The 19,769-nt window shown below is 43.9% G+C and overlaps 2 protein-coding genes across 2 annotated transcripts in view; one reads left to right on the top strand and one right to left on the bottom strand.

Moving 5' to 3' along the window:
• The first annotated feature begins 1,217 nt into the window (after window positions 1-1,217).
• ALPK1 (alpha kinase 1) overlaps window positions 1,218-19,769 on the top strand; it is a 57,922-nt gene continuing 39,370 nt past the window's right edge. The window contains exon 1 of the mRNA XM_075150303.1: window positions 1,218-1,363. The gene's annotated coding sequence lies outside the window, so the exon portion shown is untranslated. The remainder of the gene's footprint in view (window positions 1,364-19,769) is intronic.
• Window positions 2,696-3,889, bottom strand: TIFA (TRAF interacting protein with forkhead associated domain). The gene has a single exon (XM_075150637.1). The coding sequence runs from the start codon at window positions 3,871-3,873 to the stop codon at window positions 3,310-3,312; it is 564 nt and encodes a 187-aa protein (XP_075006738.1). The 5' UTR covers window positions 3,874-3,889; the 3' UTR covers window positions 2,696-3,309.

Raw genomic sequence — 19,769 nt, 5'->3', positions numbered from 1 at the left:
ACTGCGATGGGCATGTTCTGTAGCCATGGCTAATAGCTTTCCGCTTGTCAGAGTTCAGAGCACCACACCGAGTGACTTAAGAAATTATGGTCGATATTTGTGGAAATGTAAGAAATGGAAGGATTATATAACAGCTCATGTGAAGCAATTCAACAGTACTGTAAAATGGCTATCTGTACAAATTTAATAATCATTAAAATTTTCAGTCAGTCTTACTTTGGGCAATGTTTTATCTGTTGCTGGTTTTGTGGCTGCCATGTCATACATGGCGAAAGCAGTGCGTGAAGATCAATTGTTAAAACATTACCCAAAATTACCTATGCGTTGCCTAACTAAAGAAGGTTTTAATAAATAATTAGCTGTGTCTTTAACTATTGAATTCCACAGCATCCCTTCCTGAGACCTGTTGCTTGGGAAGGGAAGCTCCAACGAGCTGCGATAACGGAGGACGTGAGAAATTTGGAGCATGGAGCCCTTTTTCTATCAGAAACAAGCAGCTGTACCCTAATACTTCAAAGGTAAGATAACCTTCCTTGCGTAAGGCAAGCAGCTTCTCTGTTTTCATGTCTGTCTCAGCTAGTGCACCGTTGGAGTTGACTTAGCCGATTGTGCCTGTATGTAGGAAATAGTGTTTTTAATAGGAATCTATTACTTTTAATTCCAGGGAAGTGTTTTACTAAGTTGTTCCTCTATCTCTAGTTATAGGTGTGTTTCTATGCTACAGTTGAGCCGTTGTTGAATATAAAATCATTTGACGTGATATTTGGGCAGTCTGTTCGGAATTACTTGATTAAGCATAAAATTGGTGTTTTAGCATTGTCTTTTAGTATTCCCTGATTGTGAATACTAGGACAGCTGAGCCAAGCAAAAACTTAGAAAAAATGTTAGCTGCCGTTGTGTGTGCGGTATTTCTCACAATTAAGTTAGCAGTATATGACTAACGGCAGTCTCGGCGTGGGGGGAGGTAGAAGTGGAATCTTGTTTCTGGTGATCAGAGTATGTTCTGATATGCCTATACTAAAACAACAACTCTTCTCCTTCAGTCAAACTAACTTCTGCTAGTCAAATCAACACAGTGATAGGATCTTCCTAGGAGAGGATTCATTTTTTATGTGTGTTTTTGGAGTCGATTCTTACCCCAGGTAAATATAGTTGTAGAAATGATTAGTGTTTGGAAACCATTAAATTGCTGGGTTTTTTTTTCCATTCCCAAGGTTTTCTTCTGGCTCCTGGAGATGTGCCTAAGGAATGCTCTGCTCTGAATCTGTGGATATCCGTAGAACCCCTCTGTATAGAGTGAATACAAAAATCTACTGAGATGCAGCACTCTGAACTCTGCAGACCAGCCCAAGATTTTTCTCAGGTAAGTACTGTTTGTAGACGCTTCTGCTTATATATTGCACTTGCAAATTTGACATTAGAGTTGTCACTTTTTCTTGAGATAATAGCCCAGAAAGTGTAAGCCATTAATATGATCAGTGCTATAGGTTAATATCCTATGCGATAGGGCTGGTGAATAGAAATTGGGTAACAGTACTGCTTAGTGGTAGTATTAGCAACCTGGTTTTAAGCCCAAAGCAGCACAAAACAAGAACTTGCATGTCATCTGTAATAATTTAAGAGCACTAGTAGGAAAAGAGCTGTTTACTGGGAATGCAAACCTAAAGTTCCCTCCTGCCTCACACACGAGCCAAATGAGTGAATGTAAGATATCGCATGCATTTTATATGAGAGGCTGATTTCATGTAAAAGCTTTTATATGCAAGAGCTTGTTTCAGGTTATATTTGCATTTTGTTTTCTTTGTCTAGACATCTTGCATTTGCAGGTATTGGCCACTCTGTCTAATTCAAGAGTAGGAAGACTCAGGTTAAAAGCATATAAAAGCTGAGCAGCCAACAACTACTGGAAATCTGCAACCAGTAGCACCATGTCTGGTTTGTTTTGTGAAGCTGAGGGGCTGGGTGTGTGACAGAGGCGTTTGTGCCAGGATGGTCGCTGAATTGCACATCTAGGCCAAAGGCTGTAAAAGTTAACTAAGTACCAGAGCCTGGTTCAAAGAAAACATGGGAACAAGGTATTTTTGGCAAGGATGAGATGAATAGACAAATGAAATCCTCTATGAGCCTGTGTTTGAGTTTCATTGCTGTGCCTGTGACTTTCTCTCACTTGTGGGTGTTTGCCTTAATCTCGGTTATGTTATCTAATTCAGCTGTCCTCCCTTCTGTTAGAATTGTAGTTTTCTTGTAATGATTAATGCTGAAATGCACCCTAATGTTTAGGGATGATAAGATGGGTAACTTATGTATGTTCTGATTCTTTCCAGTCTGTCTTTCAAGCAAACTAAAATAGTTGACAAAAAACATGTGCCAATAAAAGCTGAGCCCCTAGCAAATAAAAACTTACCTGAAACCACTTGAGAAATAATTAAATGTAAACAAAATTGTAAGAGAGCTTGGGGTGGGGGTTAGAGGTAGAAAACTTGCTGAAAGTATTTTGGTCAACTCGTATCTTGGAGCAATGTCACTTTCAAAAAGCCCAGAATAGTGCCAGTGAAAATTTCTTACCTGGATTGTCCTGGAAATACTTTCATTCACCATAAGTGCTTTCAGATGGTAGTTGTAGAAGACAGCAAATACTTACTAAGCAACCAAATGCTTTTATTACAAAAATTATCTGGATTTTTACTTTCCGTGATCACTGACACTGCATGTTTATTTACATTCACGAGCAAAAGTAGTTAACTTGCAAAAAATATATATTTTAATTCATTTTAAAAATAGAAGAAAAATCTTGCTGCAAAGTTAATAAAAACATTAAAGGACTATGCTGACAAAGTGTTTCTGAGCTGCAAAATCTGGTGTGAAAATACTATTTGGAATTTAATGTCAAAAGCGAAGCACAAAGTATAAAAACTGTAGTGAGACATTACATCCCGACTTAGCTAACCAATGCTGGGGCTAAAACATTGTTCTCCATGCTCTGTATTAAATATACCTTCAAGGCATGTGGTCACAAATCTTGACTTGCATCTGCTGCAATAGATTTGAGTGGCCCTCTGTCTCCCACCCGTTTAATGTGGCAAACAGTGGTGATAAGAAGGCACATACGCCCTGATGAAGACAGTGGCAGGAATCTGTTTCTGTTGAACGAAGTATGTTCTGGTACGCCTATGCTGGAAACAAGAAGTAAGAAGACTGATGTGCAGCGGTGAGAACCATCAAGAACAGTGGACTGACATGACAGCCTTCAGTTTTGGAAGTTGTGGAGGTTTCAAATGATCAAAATCTGATCCAGCCTCCTTCTCCCTGCTAGCATGACTCGTTTTCATCGATCTCTATGGGGCTTTTGCCTTGGCAAGGAAACCAGGAAGAAGAAATGCCATTCTCTGGTATAGGTTGCAGTGATGGCAGGCATCTTTCTTGCAAGATTGGCACTTCAGCCAAGTGTAAGTGAGTCTCAAAATAATCCATGGACTCCCCTTCTTGAATCTCTGCTAAAATCTGGTAGTCCCCAAAACAAATGATGCACTTCCATGGCAAGTCGATTTTGTTTAAGTAACCCAGTTCTGTTTGGTCCACGATCAGTTTGGTTTTCTTGCTCATGTTCTTTATCTCAAAACAAAAATCTGAGCTGTTAAGTTTTCTGTAAAACTGCAATGAAAACTGAATCCGAGAAACACGAGTATCCATTAAGTTATAACGGCAGACATTAGAATCGCGGCCAAACTTGGCCATTTCATCTGCCCTGACCTGTTCTCGCTTACGGAAATTGAAGCAACGAAACATCATCTTGTCTTGTTGGCAAGGATGGTAAAAGGTCAGGTGGAGGCACGTGACTGTTTCTTCCGTTCCAGCTTCTTCAAAAGAGGTCATGATGAAATGAGACCTCCGAACTACAAGAAAGAAGTAAAATCACAGCATGAAATCACTGTAGTACCAAAAAAAAGCGGCTTCAGTGGGACATGAAAATACGTCGTATACTATTGTATAGAGACTGTAAGTTCCCAACATGGCACACACTGATCCTGAGCTTTATCACCAGCTCTATTCAGTGAATGATGCTGAAAAGCAGTTTTCCATTTAATCTGTGGTTTTTTTATGGGTAGGTGAATCATCACTGCAGTTCAGTATTCTGACTTAACTTACTCTGGTTTTTTTTAAGGCTAAATTATACCATTGTACATGAACTCCAAGCACAGTGAATGGTGGTATATCAGTGTGTCGCTTTCTGTGCGAAACCTCAAAATGGCTTCCTTTTAACACAGTAACAGCAACAGTTCTGACACAGTAGTTCAGCAATCTCAGCTTGCGTACTGAAGTAGGCTACAACAGTGCTTCTACCACACTTAGATGATTAGAGAAGGATAACATTTCAAGTAGCTCTCGGAGCTCACTTGAAAACAATCTAGGAACTATATAATCTATGCTTCTGACAGAAGTACAGACAGATGCCCCGACGGCAGGTTATTCCTTTGCCATCTGTAGGACAAGCTGCACTGGCATCTGTATCCATCCCTCCTGCTAGTATGCCTCAACTCCGGTGAGGGGGAAGCGGCTCTGCGAGCAGGAGGATGAACTCTCTCTTTCTGTGCTTAGTTCTTCGCTGTTTTGTAGCGGTAAAGAGGATGTGAGATGTTACACAAGGTCAGCTTTGGTTAAAGGGGAAAACCAAGTCCTTTCACTTAATTCAGGGATCGGCCTACAGAGACAGTTTTCTTTCTTGAGACTTGGGATGAATTTGATATGAACTGAAAAGCATGTTCTGCTTTCGTTAGTATCTTCCTTAATTGGTGTTTGAAATGTATCAGGACTGGGCAAAACACAGGAATACAAAGAAAGATATTTTGAGAAATCTGCAGTGTATACAACTGCGTATCAGATCAATTGAAAATATCATCTTTATTTCCACGTTTCTGAATTTTACAAATGGCTACACTTATAAATTAGGGTAGGGGAAGAACTGCCGCTGGTTGCTTCAGCAGCACCCCTTGACGCTGGCTCTCGGCAGCTCCCACAGACCCCGCTAGCTATCCACCATCTGCCGGTGTGCCACCTGCGGCGGCCCGGGCTCAGCGGCCGAGTCCCGCGTTTCAGGTTGATAGAGGTTGGACTGAACCTGCTTCCAGATAAATACCGAAGGAGTTTCTATTGCCTCGACTGTAGTGGCTGGAGAAAGACTTCAGAAAACTAACTGGAGAAAGAAACTTTCTATAGTTAAATCCAGATTTCCCCTGCAATGGTAAGGTAACCCCTTGCACTGCTGTTGTCTGTGTTTTAATTTGAGTCAAACAAATCGTCATCACCTCCTTCAGCGTGCATCTTTATCCCCACTGTTAGAGACCGGAGAGTGACACGGAGCATGCAGAACAAGGATGCCTAACGTGAGAGCCACAGGGCTCCTACTTGAGTGACTAACAACGTGTGCAGGAGCTGTAACTCTCTACCTACAACGTAGGGCTCAGAGAGCTCTGCCCCTTTGCTTTTGCAAATCAAAACAAAAGCGTTCCACCTGTGTATCAAGAAAAACAATAACATGTGTGTTCTTGTTTAACTTCCGTTTTAAATGACTGTGCACTGCGCGGCAGGGGCAGTGCAGCCTGTGCTTTCCAAGCACGTTACACACCGACAGCCATCCTTTTTGTCTCCCCAAAACGCCGGGCCGTGGCCGCTAGCCGTATCTTCTGCCCCCCGCAAGAGATTCGGTAGGAGGGCGAGGGCGGGAGCCGCCAGCTCCCTCGGAACTCGCTGAGGAAATCCCGCTCTGCCCGGAGCCGCGGACCCGGCCCTCCCCCTTCCCCGCGCCCCTCACCTGTTGGCGGCCGGGAGCGCCTCCCTCCGCCTTCCGTCCTGCGGGGAGCGGGGCCTCAGGCGGCGGCCGGAGGGTCGACGAGGGGCGGGCTACGGCTCCGACGGCTCCTCACTGCCCGGTAGCTCCGCGCGGGGAGGCGGGGAGCGGCCAAGGGTCGCGGCGCGGCGGGCGGCTCGGCCGCCGGCAGGGCCCTCCCGCCAGCGGGGCGGGGGCTGGCGAAGCGGGAAGGCGGGAGGTGCCGGGGCGGTCTTGGGAACGGAGGATGAACTCTGTGTTGTTTTTCCAATAAGTACGCCGCGATCTCCTTTTATTGTAGTGAATAAACCGGAAAAAAAACAATTAGCCTCAGCTCTGTCTGGGGTTTTATGGGGACATCTATAAATCTCGCGGTTGTGAGTAACTTACTCACACGGGTAGTCGCAGATACCATCCGGAGTTTGCAGGCTCAGGTTTCAGACAAAATAATTTCAGTTTCACCCCCAAATTAACACTTTGGAGAGTAAAATGCTTTGGTTAACAGCACATTATAAGCATAACAGGTGACTGATGATGCTCTTAACCAAATATTTTAAAATACTCAATTTATTTGCTTTAAGCAACAGTGGTTCGGCTTCATTGCGCTGCCTTTGGGAAAAAAAAATCTAATCTTTCCTTCACTGCTGATCTAAGCTGAGCTGAAAACTTTCCATTTTACGAGAAATCCTGAGGCAGCCCTGCCATCTGGTAGGAAAAAATGAGCAATTCTCTTTCATTGAGCTGCTTCATTTTTCTTATTAAGCAAGATTACTCCCAAGCGCAGCACAATAGGCAGAGTACAGAAAAAACCCTTGTTTTATCTCGGTCTGAATCCAAGATAACTCGGCGTTCTCCCTTACCTATGCTTGTACAGTGTTGTGACTAGCAAGGTGTTGTGCCTTGATAAGTACCGTAGCTTTGATTGCTTTGGCACGGGTGGCGAAATACCGTGTTGGTCCATATAAACTCTTTTTCATTTGCGGGTTCCTTTTATTTAATCAACAAACAGGTAAATTAGTCGTAGGTTGATAAGTTCCTTTGTAATTCTTGTAGAATAGCTTTTCTCTGTACGCGGGCTAACATGTCTGCTGCGTATGCCCTTCTCCCCTTACATCAGAAGAAAAGGGGTTAGACTGTGTTTTGCAAGAAGTCACGTTGAAAAACAGAGGAGAAAAACAGATTCTTCCAAGTTTCTCCCTTAGCAGAATGCCGTTCCTGCAGCAGGCAGGGCTGGGCGTACGTGCTCACACAAAAGCACTTTGCTGTCTTCTGGAAAAGCCAGAGTTGTGTAATCTTGCTATTTATTGCATCTGTCGATGGTTGTAATTCCTGTCAGCCCTTTGGTTCCGGAAACAGCCTGCTTCCCGGGCAGCGAGGGAGCTTTTCTGGTAGGATTATTTCGATACTTGTATCTATTGAGGTATGTAAGTACCCTTCCTTTTTTCCTTGGAATTATGTAACCTCATATTAACTATATATTCCTTCTTAGTTTATGATTTAAATACAGCTCTGCATGATTTTGTACAGGACAGGACAGGAACTGCATTTAGTGCTCCTCTCTTCCATAAGTTTCTAACTGGTTGAAATGCTGCCAGCTTCAGGACAAGAACTCCAGGTTTGCCCCCTATGAGAAAAAAAATTCAGGCAGTCTGTGCCTGTGGGTTTTTTGGGTGGTCTTCCTGCTAAAATGGTTATGTGGTTTACTAGAGTTCATTCCTGTATTACAATAACTTCCTTCTTTTTATTGAAATTTCTTGAGTCAAAAGCGAAACTGCAAATAAATGCGCAAAGCCCTGTAGGGCTGAGCTGCACTGCGTGGTGACTGAGCTGCTGGGACTTGGGCCTGGGGAGCTGATGTCAAGGTTAACCTAGTACCTCTGGCTGCTGTCTTGTTTTGTGTTGTCTGCACAACCCCGTCCTCCCCTGGGGTTGTGATTTTCCCCAGGCGTGCTTTCCTTTCCGGAGCGTGAATCTACTTGGTGTCCCTGGAGTTATCCAACGGATAATCGAGTTGATGGAAATTTGAGCCTTCCCACACCAGACTGGAAAGCCGGTGGCACACTGCATTCCCCTGGATTACGAAGACAGCGTGGGATGTGAAAATGAAGGTGGAGCAGAACCACGCTCTCCTTTCAGATGGCCTTCCAGCTAGTTGCTTTTCAGACACCTGTATTTGTTGCCTTGCCAATCCCTAGAGAGGAGGAAGGCCTAGGAAAAGTCATGCTCGTTACTTTAAATGGATGTTTCCTGCTTACGTATGCCTGGTGTGGCTTCTCTGTGTAATTATCGGTGGCATGTTATCGATGCTAGCCGTTTGGGCTAATTAAGTATTTGTAATGCATAGGCTGAAAGACTGAGGCGGTTTTGGTTTGGCTGCGGTAGTATATTGTTTTTCTAACGAGAGATTTTTAAGGCTTCGGATAATTCTGGAGCCTAAAGAGGCAAATCTGGAAAATGGAAAAATACTAGGAACTCTTACATTCCTTTCAGTGACGATGGGCTTTGAAAATCTGAGCGTCAGTGAGGGCAAATATGTTTGTTTCTCTTTCTGGGAAGTTCATGGCAGGTCAGAAGAGTTATAGAAAGTGTATTCTGCGTTAGTGAGTGGAAGGGCTGGTTTTGGATACCTGTATTCCAGCTAATTCTGAATGACTCAAAGTGAAACCTTCCTTCCTGAGCTTCTTTCCTATGCTTTAACCCACCGTACCAGAACATCCCTGGGGTTTTTTTGACTGCTCAGGCACACGGTGCAGTTGGGATGGCTGTTAATGGTCTGCCTAGCCGGTCATGAGATGGGAACGCTGTGATAACGTTTCTCGGATGCTCGGGAGTCATGTCCTTTATAGTTCAGTCTCTCTTACTGCGTACAAGCCGTCTGCAGACATTTGAGGCAAGATATGAGGCCAGCAGTAGTCTGGACCAGCCTGAAATTTTCTGTTTTTCTCTGCTATTTAAATTAACATGATGAAAGTATCCTTATCCTGTTGGACCAACAGCAAGTCTGGCCTGATTTCAGTGGTGCTGAGATTTCACCACGGTTCTGTCCTTCCCTCCTAAGGCCAGATTTTACATGTGGTTATCAAAACTGCCGATGTAGTGCTTAGGTTTGCCAGCTGTGTGACGGGACGGATGAAGGTGTAAGGGGTGACTGCACTTGTAAATGTTGTGTAGGTATGATTTCGGTGGTTTTCTGGTGGCCCTTTTTTTGGTTACCGGCTTTCCCACTCACTGGTACAGCTTGTCAGTGGTGTCATCATGTGAATACTGAAGCAGATGCTGTGACCTGTTGAGACCGCTTACGTCAAACTGCGTACAAACACTGGCAGTGGATTTGAATGCATCGGGGCTTGATTTTAAGGCAAATATGTAGAGATGCTGTTTTTCTGCAGGGTTGGCCTCTTGCCACAAGGGGACATAAGCAACGCGCTCGTGTTCCGATGTCATGCGTGTGGAACATGTAAAGTGCAGCCTCTGTAGTGAGGTTAGCAGAAAGCCTGCGAAGAGCGCAGTAGGTGAGCGAATTGCCCCCCCAGCCCCCTCCGTGTTCCCCTGGTTTGTGCAGCCCTGCGGGCACGGCTCCCGAGGGACGTGTGCTCTGTTTGCTGACTTTCCCCAGCATTCAATGCCTCGCTCTTGTCTTGCCGCGGCAGGTCTGTCTCGTGGGCCTGGACGTGCTGGGTGGCAGGGGGCACGCTGCTGTTGTACCTCCCCGGTCCCAAGGCTTGCTCTCCTGGGGTGGCACAGGGGTGACCTGAAATTGTCCTTCGCTCGTTCAGGGATGTACAGAGACCCAGAGGAGGAGGTTGGTGAGAGCTGATTGCTGCTTTCGAGCCATAAAATCCAGGCTGGTGGATGAGTTTGCTTGTGTGTAGGCGATGCTAGGGTATAATTCTACTCGCTGCCTACACCTGTAACGCGCGTCTTGGGTTCAAACACCAACCTGTGCCTCCTGCTGCTCTTCTTCTCTGCTTCACAGCCCGTTTCTTGATCCAAACCGCCTTAGTGCTGTTGAGGGTACAGGGGTGGGAGCCAGTAGGTGGCAATGTGTGACCAGACATGGAGACCCACCATTTGTTTTGGGGTTTTTGGTGGTTTGTGGTTTGGTTTTGGTTTTTTTAAGTCAGAAACTTTATTTAGATATTGCAAGAGCTGTTGCGGTACTTGTAAGTTAATGATAATAATGGCAGCAGTAACTTCCAAGAGTTTGTTTGGGAAAGGTGTAACAGAGTATGCAACGACCTATAGCTAGGTTCTGCAATGAGTTATTACTACCATACAGCAACAAACGCCTCCTGTTCAAACAGAAAAGAAATAGGCCTTTCTCAAAGACATGTGTATTACAAAGATAAAACAAGATATACAGCTGGATCTCAGTGCGAGAGGGAGGAGAGGTGCGTGGGAAGGAGGTGCGTTCGCTGAACTTTTAGATCCCAGTGCCAAGAACAGCTCCACGCTGTGAAGCAGAGAGGAGGTCTTCCAAAGGAAGAAGAGAGAGCATCGTTCCCTCTATGTTTGTTTATTTCTTTGCTCCTTGTTTACTCAGAAAAACAGTCTTCCGTTTCCCATCTCATCTGACCTGAATAAACTAACGAGGAAGCTCACCTTGACTACTGAAGAGAACTATTTCTTACAAGATGGACTTTGTTTATGCCGCTCTCCAAGTTCTCATTTTCATTCTCTTCCTACATCACGGTCTGCCCTTGGTCGTCCTTCTGAACCCCTCTGGCTTCTCCCCTTCACTTCTTTTTTGCCTGTCTGCTATCTCAGTTTCTCTTCCATCTTCCTGCCCCTCTCGCTGTCTGTTGTTCTTCCCTCTCGCCATCTTCCTGATTATTTTTCCTAGCCCTTCTGTCGCTCCTTCCACCCTTTTCTTTGTTTTTTCTCTGGGGCCTTTCTCCCTCTGTCTGTTTTCTCTCCCTTTCATCCATCCCACTGCCCTTATTTCCGCTTTCTCCCCAGTCTGCTTTTGCTGCTCAGGACTAGACACCTGTGGAGTGGCTTACAAGACAAGTGAAACCACGCAGTCACGGGGAAGTAGGGAAATAAATGCCGGGAAGAGACTGGGAGGTGAGACAGACTGATCTGTCTGTTGGCATCACGCAGCAAGACCCAGTAAGTGAGTCCTCCGCATTTCCCTCCTTATTCTGTTGAAAGGATGGCTGCCCTCTCTATAAAGAGCTGGTAGAGATCCAGCGCTAGAAAAAGAAAGCACAGCAGGGACACTGTGGAAAGAGGTGGAGGTGTTCCTTGTGGCTTGGAGCCCCTTCTTATTGAAGCTATGTCTTTGGAGGAAGGTTCATGCAGCACGGTGGGAGAGAAGCTCCTGTGATTCCAGTCTTCATAGGACAAGAAGCGGAAAAAGAAGAGTAAGGGAGGTTCAATGCCATAGAGCAGGTGCTTGCTTCTTGCTCAAAATTAAAACTAAATCATCTTTAAGCCCTGATACAGAAGAAAAATTGTCAGCTCTTCTCTGTTGTCTTTTTTTTTTTTTTTGGAAGTTGGAACAAAACCTGGCGTCTTAAACATTTTGGAGCATTGCTTTTCTCAGAGAGTAGTGTCTTAATGAATTTCAGTAGAGATGAAAATGAAAAAATAATTTGTGCAACTTAGAAACATGTTGGGGATGAATACTCCATGCACAGCTGCTGATTGTAACTGTGCTCGCAGGATTCCCTTGTGTCTTCTAATAATAGTTAAAAAGCTGTGGGTTTTTTGTTGGTGAGCCCTACTGGAGTTCTCTTTTGTTTACCAATAACCGTGAGTCCAGCATTGATTTATTTGGTGGTCATCTCCCATCTTTGTATGTGGAGGTGATTTACCAGTTGAAGTTTTGCTCCCCTAGTTGTACATCACTACAGTTGTAGCTGGCATATACACTCCCTACATTTGTTATTTTGTGGAACTTCTCCCAAACTAGAAAGAGAAAATACTTGGCATGCAGATAAGGCTTTTCCTTCTGTAATTGCTTCCAAGAAGTATGCAATTCATGTGTGATTTTTTTCCCAACGTACAGAAATCGTGTGAACTTCTTACATGTGACCTATGGTAGCTTCATGATATCTCAGTTTTTGACGTTGTCAGATTCACAAGCTATATGAGAGTGGGCCTTACCAAGGCTTGCTTAAGAGAAGTCTGTGTGGCTGTGGGTAGCCCAGCACACAGCGTGACACCTTGGCTCGAGTTCTGTACGACTGAGGGCATGCCAGGAAGCGCAAGCTCCATCTTTCACATCAACTCTCACGTTGAAGATCTGAACAAGAGAAGGCTTGAACTGGTGTATTACAACCATCGAGTGAGGGTTTATCAACCTTTATAATCTCACTGATCAACTGTGACCATTAAGAGACCAACAGCGTTCTTTACAAGAACTGGAACAACAGTCCAGGTTTCCCACAAAGGTTTACAGCAGAGGTAAGTATGTTCTCTCTAGGTCACGACCCTTGCTTTTCAGTTTGTTCTCTGCTCTTTGCTATTCCCTCTTCTAAAGAACTAAACTGAGGAAGCTGGACTTTCTCAAAGCGGCCAGATACCAGCAGTTATCAAAGGCATCACAACACATCGTTCGGCTAGTGGCAAGTATTTTAAATACTGTATTGGGGATTGATAAGGTTCTAACAATGATAAAATCTATTTGCCGCATTAAAAAAATCTGTTACCTCTTGCTCTGAAGCAAATCCATTGGAGTGTAAAAACTGTGACAATTGATACAAACTCCAGTGAAATGTGTTGGCCGAAAGCAGCGCACGACTTCAGCGCACTTTGGAATAGCCTCTAAAGCACCATCTCTGTACTTCCTTACATTCGCCACATGAGGGACGATGTGGTCTTGTCTCCTAGGTATATACTAGCAATTCTAAATGTGTTGGATTATCAACATACTGGATGAGATACTATTTTGATAGCAAGGAGCTTAAACGTTGCCTTCACCGGGACCAAGATTTTTACCATAGAGACCGAATCTGCTCACTCTGTCTGGTTTGACACCATTTAGATGGAGATAATTTCACGTGTACGATGCAGACTGAACAGAACCAACCTTTCCAGCTCCCTTCAAAAGCAGCGATTGAACAAAGAATGTTATTTTGAAGAGTTAAAGATAAGCACTAAAATAAGCTGTCTTTTGCTGACCCATAGCAGGACCAGTGAATATAGCATTTCTTTTTTTTTTTTTCCCTTTGAATTTGTATAGATGTTAAGGTGTTAAAGGTTGCACATTCTGTGCTGTGTGGCAATAAAAACTCTAATCCATTATCTCAGTTTATAGTCTTTAAGGCACCCAGCTGTGAGAGCTGCAGCCTGCCTTGGAGGTGCATTACTTTTTTTTTTTTCCCCCCTTCTTTAAAGATATATATGATTGTGTCCTGAAATACTCTATCTGCGATGTCTTTATGTTGTGGAGCTTACTGGCACAATACAACACTATCCGTTTTCCTTGGATGTAGGCTTTAATTGTAGTTTCTAGTGAATCGGTTTGGTATCGCTCTTGCTTTCTAGCTGGCATCCTAAAACTAAGTGACCAAAAAATAGACTTGAAATCAATGTGAACCTTGCTGAAATAAATGTGAGCTTTTCCACAGAAAGGGTTGTAAGGTGGAATAGAGGCGGGAACCATGTTTCAATAAATATTCTCACTTTGGCATCTTCTGTCTCACTCGGGGTTATATTGGCTGTTGCCTTTCAGATTGAGCCACTGTAACCTGCTGTACTTCAGAAGCCTTGCTGGACTGAGAGAGAGAGGATTTGCCCGAGGAAGCAGGTGCCTGATTCATCTTTACCTTTTATTGTTCTGCTAACCCTCCCTTGGCGCGGCCGCTGTCTAGGAACAGCATGATGTTTAGATGATGTTTAGAAACAAGGCATTTGTATTACGGTAGACATATAGGCTCCGATTGTAAATTGGCGTCGAGGGGCGGTGGAGGCAGCCGCGTATCTCTTCCCTCTTGTGCAGCCCCTTGCTTGGGACTAGGGAGGGTCTGTCCCTTACAGAAACTCTTGGTGATGAAAACAGAAGGATTTCACAGCACGGGGAGCATTGGTTTATGGCTCTGTGTATAGTCTCACAAGGGAACACTGTTCAATAGGCTTCAAAGTGATTCAGCCATGGCATAACCGTGGCTGTGGCCACATGTAATATAGCCTGTAGCTCTTTAAAGAGGATTAGCCTTAGATCAGGGACAGCATTCATTGCTGGATTTCATGTAAACTAGAATATGCTAATGAAATGGAAATGTCTACAGCAAACATTGCATAATACTGTAAACCTCAAAATCGAGCATTGTGTCTTGATATCTCTGCTGGAAGTCAGACTTTCATAGTCTGTGTGTTACTTGGAGAAAAACTGAAGTTTGTAATATCACCACAAGCTCTCTATAGTAAATTAAGATCTAGTTTGCAGTTTTACAAGCAGAGTTAAAAAGATAACAACAAACATTTGAAGGTAACTTTTCAAACACTGTTGAATGCTTGAACGATATCATAGCTCTCCTATAGAGACAAAATCCACCACATCTTAAAATATCTTCATTTGGGTTTTCTGCAGTGGGCGTAGGCTTGGTTCAATCCTGCGTTCTCTCACAGTCTGCCCTTCCGTTGCTTTAAACACCATGGGCTTACAAGAGTTTCTTCAGCATTAGTCCTGCAGAGGCACAATATTTCTGACGTGCGTTTCTGAGTCATTTCATCTTTTAAAGGCATTTTCTGTCTGTACATGAGCCTCAGTTGGCAGTCCAGTAGGCTTGATTTGGCTCTCCTGTTTTGGTTTTATGCCAGTCTTTTGAATGCTTGAAGTTTCATATCGTATATATGTAAAAAAAGCCCCCGAACTTCAAGGGGACCCGTGATTCAGACTGACTTGAGATGTTGTGAAGGATTTTATTTGCAGAAGGTCATGAACATCTCTCAGAAAATTGTTTTAGCGGGAGTACTGGGAAATCACTGGCCACTTGTGAAAGCCTCGGTTGTGTAGTTGCATGTAAAGGAACCCATTCTGACCGTATTAATGCACTGTATGTAGTTCCTTAAACCTAGAATCATCTTTATTTTTGATGTCGTGTATTTGTAAGCTTCACAGGAAATTTGTTACCCTGATACGAAGCTGACTCAGTGCCTGGACTTGAAACCTTTGCCCATGGAAGCGTTTAGACCTGCTATGGGTGCTTTCCTCCTCGCACAAGTAAGCAGGCATTCACGTGAGGCTCCGTCTTACCAGCCCAGCGGCGTGTATTCGTGGCCTGGGGTTTGCTGCACGCAGCACATTGAGACAAATGCTAGATATAGAATACAGTGGCAGACATTATATACCCCGATGGGCCATTTTGCTTTTGTGTACTTACAAGTGATGACTTGGAAGTGCCTCATCCCAGTCTGCTGGGGAATACAAGTCCGAAGAAAGCCTTTGGGAAGAAGATCCTTCTGGCTCCGTTTCTGAAAAAGTGCGCTTTCATTACTTATTAGTTTTTTCTCTCCGCACAGCTCCATATCTTAGGATTTTGTTGTTTTGGGATTGATTTTTTTATGCTGGTGGATAGGTTGGGTTTTTTTATTTTGCCGTTTAGAAGGGTTTTTTTCTGTAGACGTGGAGGGTGGTGATACATATTCATGAAAGAGAAGTCTTTCCAGCCCCTGCTCGCATTGACAAAGACTTAGCTGTTTCACACAGCAAGCTGACTAGAATTGTGTGGGGCCTGCCTGACCAGATTAGAGCAAACAGCAAGCTTATTCCTCCAGTCGTCAGGCCTCCCCTTCCTAACAATTTCCCCAATTGTCATTTTGACAAGGCTGTCATTAGGTGATGGCTTCTTTTGGCCATTTTCAGATAAAGATAATTTCCTTAACTTCCATTTTATTTGACAACAAGTAGTTTGGGAGAGAAAGGAAGTGCTTCAGTAGTTTATGGATTAAGGGTTTGTCACTTCAAAGGCATCTTTGATCTAAAAATATGTGCTGTACCAAATTCATTATGTCTTTTTTTTTTTTTTTTTTTAGGACTTTTTAATTTATTGATCTGCCCCTCAATTATTCCCTTTTTTGCATCCCCTAGTAGTACATGAAATAGCAATGGTGAGGGGAAAGCACCCAAATGGCCTCTCCGAAAAGTCATGACCAGGGCAAAACAACAGGTGCTTTTGTTCGGCACCCAGCGCCGGCTCCGTCGCAGATCTGGTTTTAGCCAGAGGTCCTGCCTGCTCCTGCCGTGGGAGGGATGTAGAGCTCGGTTAAAAACTGGGAGACTGAGAATATGTTTCATAAGGAGCGGCTTATTGCACGTTTTGTGTTTGTCTGGCTCGCTCCTCTGGTATAATGGAACGGCCTGGAAACGCGGATCTCGGGCAGCGAGCGTTTAGCAAACTGGAGTTTCTGTAGTTCGGTGACCAGTTTTGACTCCCCGGTACCCCCTTCTGCCAGCTCCGTGCGGTGGGCAGCTCTGCCCTGTGGTTTTGGCTTGTACAGCTTTCTGTGGGTGATCGCCCCTCCACCTGCCACCCCCCTGAGCCCCTACACCCTGACTGCTCCTACAAAAGTCCTGGCAAACGACCGTCTCTGATTAAGGGTAGCTTTGAAGTCAAGCTCTGGAGCTCTTTTTTTTTTTTTCCTCAATAGGAGTAACTTTACTGAAGCTCTATTTTGTGTCTGTGCTGCACTAAGAAATCCCAAACCTCATTCTAACAAACAAAACCAGAAAGGCTCTTTTCCTGGTCTGTTTGCAACTTAAATGCTCTTCCACAAAGCACTAAGCTGAGCTTTGGAGCAGGCAGGTGCTGCGGCCGTTGAGTATGTTGCTTACCCGACCCCATCCACCCGAGGAGGCACGCTCGGAGTTGGACTTGATGATCCTTATGGGTCCCTTCCAACTCGAGGTATTCTATGATTCCTAAATGCAGGTCTGCAGGGGCAGAGATTTTCTTCGGGTGCTCAGTTCGCGTTGCCGCAGGGAGAGCGGTATGTGGTGGAGGTTTAAATATGGATCGAGAGCCGGGCTTTTGCAATGCCTGCCTTAGCTGTGTCAGGCACCAGGCTTCACTTTGACCCCCCTTCTGCTTTTTAGGACTGACAAAACTCTGTTCTTTGCTATAGCAGTGTAAATCCATCGCGGTAGCCCATTACGCTAGCCTTATGCAGGCTTAGCTAAGGCTGGGATTTGTTCTGTATTAATATTAATATCTGTTCTACCTAATTACTTCAGCTTTTTCTGTAATGTTACCTCCGTATTATACCCAGCTGGCTAACCACCTCCTTGCTGCTGGAGGCTGTTCTTGATCCCATTTCTAAACAGAAGCACTTCTGCTTCAGCTCTGGCTGGGGTAGCTGTGCGGAGGCTGGCTTTTTTTTTTTCCCTTTTGCCTGTTAATTGGCTGAGACCACCAGAATTTGGAGGACACAGATGTCACTGATAGTTTGCCTAGGGAGCACATTCATGCCCATCTGTTGCAGTCTAGAAGGCTGTTCATATATCCACAAGGCCTTCATTTAATTCTTGTCAGAAAGTAATGTAAATCCAGTTTACCTCAGAGGTCACAGCCAAGATTTATGCCAATGAGCCCCCTGCAATTTACACACACTGTAGTTGTATAGGGTGAAAAGAAAGCCTTTCATGTTGGTGCATATTAACAAGAAAGCTTGCCTTAGGAGAGGCTTTTGATTGAGGTTCTTCCTTATTTTAATACAGCCAATGCCAGTTGGTATATCCAGCTTTACCAAAAGAAAACATCTAATCTTTAAGCCAGAGAAATAAACTAAATAAATAAATAAATAAAGCCCCTAGCAAATCGATTTTTTTTTTTTTTTAAAAACCATCTTTTCTCTTTCATGTGGCAAAGCCTCCGCGTACTGAAAAGAAAGGTAAATGCTCTAGGAAAACGCAAGCATGTATGCGTTGAAATAGTCAGGAAACTGAATATGCTTTCTGGGGAAGATGATATTAACTCAATCACTGAAACCTTTGCTAGATTATCGTAAGCATGTTTTCTTATTCTGTTTGGTTTTTTTTTTCCCTCAAGCTGCCAAATCTAAAAATAAAGTTGAGCCTGTCATTTTTGACACATGTAATGGGAAGGATTCCAGAAGGCTTGTGCGCAAATCTGCAAGAGGGAGAGCAGCTGAGGGTGCCGTACGATGTGCGTGCTCCCTGTTACCTGCTGAAGAAAAAAAACCCAGCCTCAATCTTCAACTGCTCTTCTAGGGACAATCTTTTTCAATTCTTTCAGTCTCCCTACAGAAAGCAAGGGGAGCCAAAATATCATAATAAGGAGTGAAGATGAGACCATAACTCGATCAGTTGCAGGAGGGGTTGCAGCTAGAATAGATCCAGCACTGCCTCTGTGTCATGATTTCACCCCTGTCCTCCTTATTTAGCAAGAGACTATACCAGCTTAAAAAGCTCCCTCAAAAATTAATGTAGCTTCATTGACCTTAGTGAAGCTCTGTGTAGATAGGCCACGGTACACCACGAGCTGCTGTGTGCAGTCTTCGTGTTGGGCAGCTAATTACTTGATTAGAACAAGGAAACGGGATTTTGCAGAGTCGGAGGCAAGGATTCCTACCCCAGCATGCACGAAAAATGCTGTTCCTGCCACGTGGTGTTGGTATGGCTGAACTGTAGAGGGGAGCCTGTTGAATTAAACCGGAGGGAAAAGCTGTAAGTGCAAGTGGTGTGCAGATACTTGAATTGAAAAATAGCTGTTAACTAAGAAACATTCTTAAGTACTTGGGTTATTATAATTGTTTGTCAGAGCAGGCAGAGAAAAGTAGCACAGAAAGATGGATCGGGGTGTGCCAACAAGATTACAAGAGGGTTTCAGAGTTGGGCACTTCTGCTTCTTTAAGCCCTGTGTAGTTTGAGGGTGTTCCTTTCATTTATACTGGCTCCGCTCAGAGGGATCCTCCTCCCTTTTCCTCCTTCCTTTTCCCTAGTTTTTTTGGCCGGTGGATTTTACCTTGGCAAACACTTTCAAATGTTATGGGCATGAAAATCAGTATCCTTTGCACGGTATCATAATGACCGGCGTGGTTTGGGATTAGGAGGGAGGAGAGCAAGGCGTCGAAATGAAAACAGGGCTCAGATTCTAAGTTCCAGTGTAGCACTTAAAATAATTAAAATGTTTATTTGAAAGTCAAAACAGCCTCAGTCATAAATAACTATCCATTCCTCGATTGATTGTGTCGAGTCCCAACCGAGAGCTCTGGGAATAAGGTTTATTTGCTCCCTGTTGGGATTAATCCATAAATGTAGTCTCCACATGGAACTCATCAGGTCTTTGCTTCCTCTTCATTAGTCTCCCTGGAACTGGAGGGTAGCCTGAATAAGATGAAAATTAGGATAATATATTTTCAGAGAGAAAAGGTCTGGCGATCTCTAATTTGTGTTTCAGGACCATAATGCTGTGGAAAATTTCCCAAATGATGTTGTCTGAGAAACCAATGCTTGTTATGCTTGCCGTATTTGAAGTTTGAATGCGGCAATTACATCTTCTTTTTCTTAAAGCCTCCAAAGCTAATTGTGGTCTTAAACTAGCTAGATTGACTCCCAGGCCTCCTTCTATCCACAGTAGAACTTAAAATTCCTTTCACTTGACAGATCTTTTGGCCTTCTAGCCCAAGGGCTCTGAAATGTCACAGTATGGCCCATTTCTTATTAAAGAGATCATTTCACTGGAGCCCACCCAATTCCTCCCTCCCTCCCTCCCTCTTGTTCTGAACCCCAGCTCCGATTAGAGGGCAACCACAGAAATATACTTTCTCATCCCCTGAGACCTTTGTAAATTTTTTTTTCATCATATTTGATGCAAGAAGTTATTTTATTCGAGGCTCCAACTAGAAATGGCACAGGTTTTTTTTCATCATTTCTGTTTTAAAGTGTCTGACATTTACATCAACCATTTAAAAACACTCTGTGCCCAAAGGGTGGAGTAAAGGAGCTTTCCTGTCACCCAAAAATGCTCAAGTCCTC

The sequence above is a fragment of the Calonectris borealis genome, chromosome 4, assembly GCF_964195595.1.
Source record: "Calonectris borealis chromosome 4, bCalBor7.hap1.2, whole genome shotgun sequence".
In the NCBI taxonomy this organism is placed as follows: domain Eukaryota; kingdom Metazoa; phylum Chordata; class Aves; order Procellariiformes; family Procellariidae; genus Calonectris; species Calonectris borealis.
Note: the sequence above shows the minus strand (reverse complement) of the source record. Positions and strands in the feature narration are given on the sequence as shown.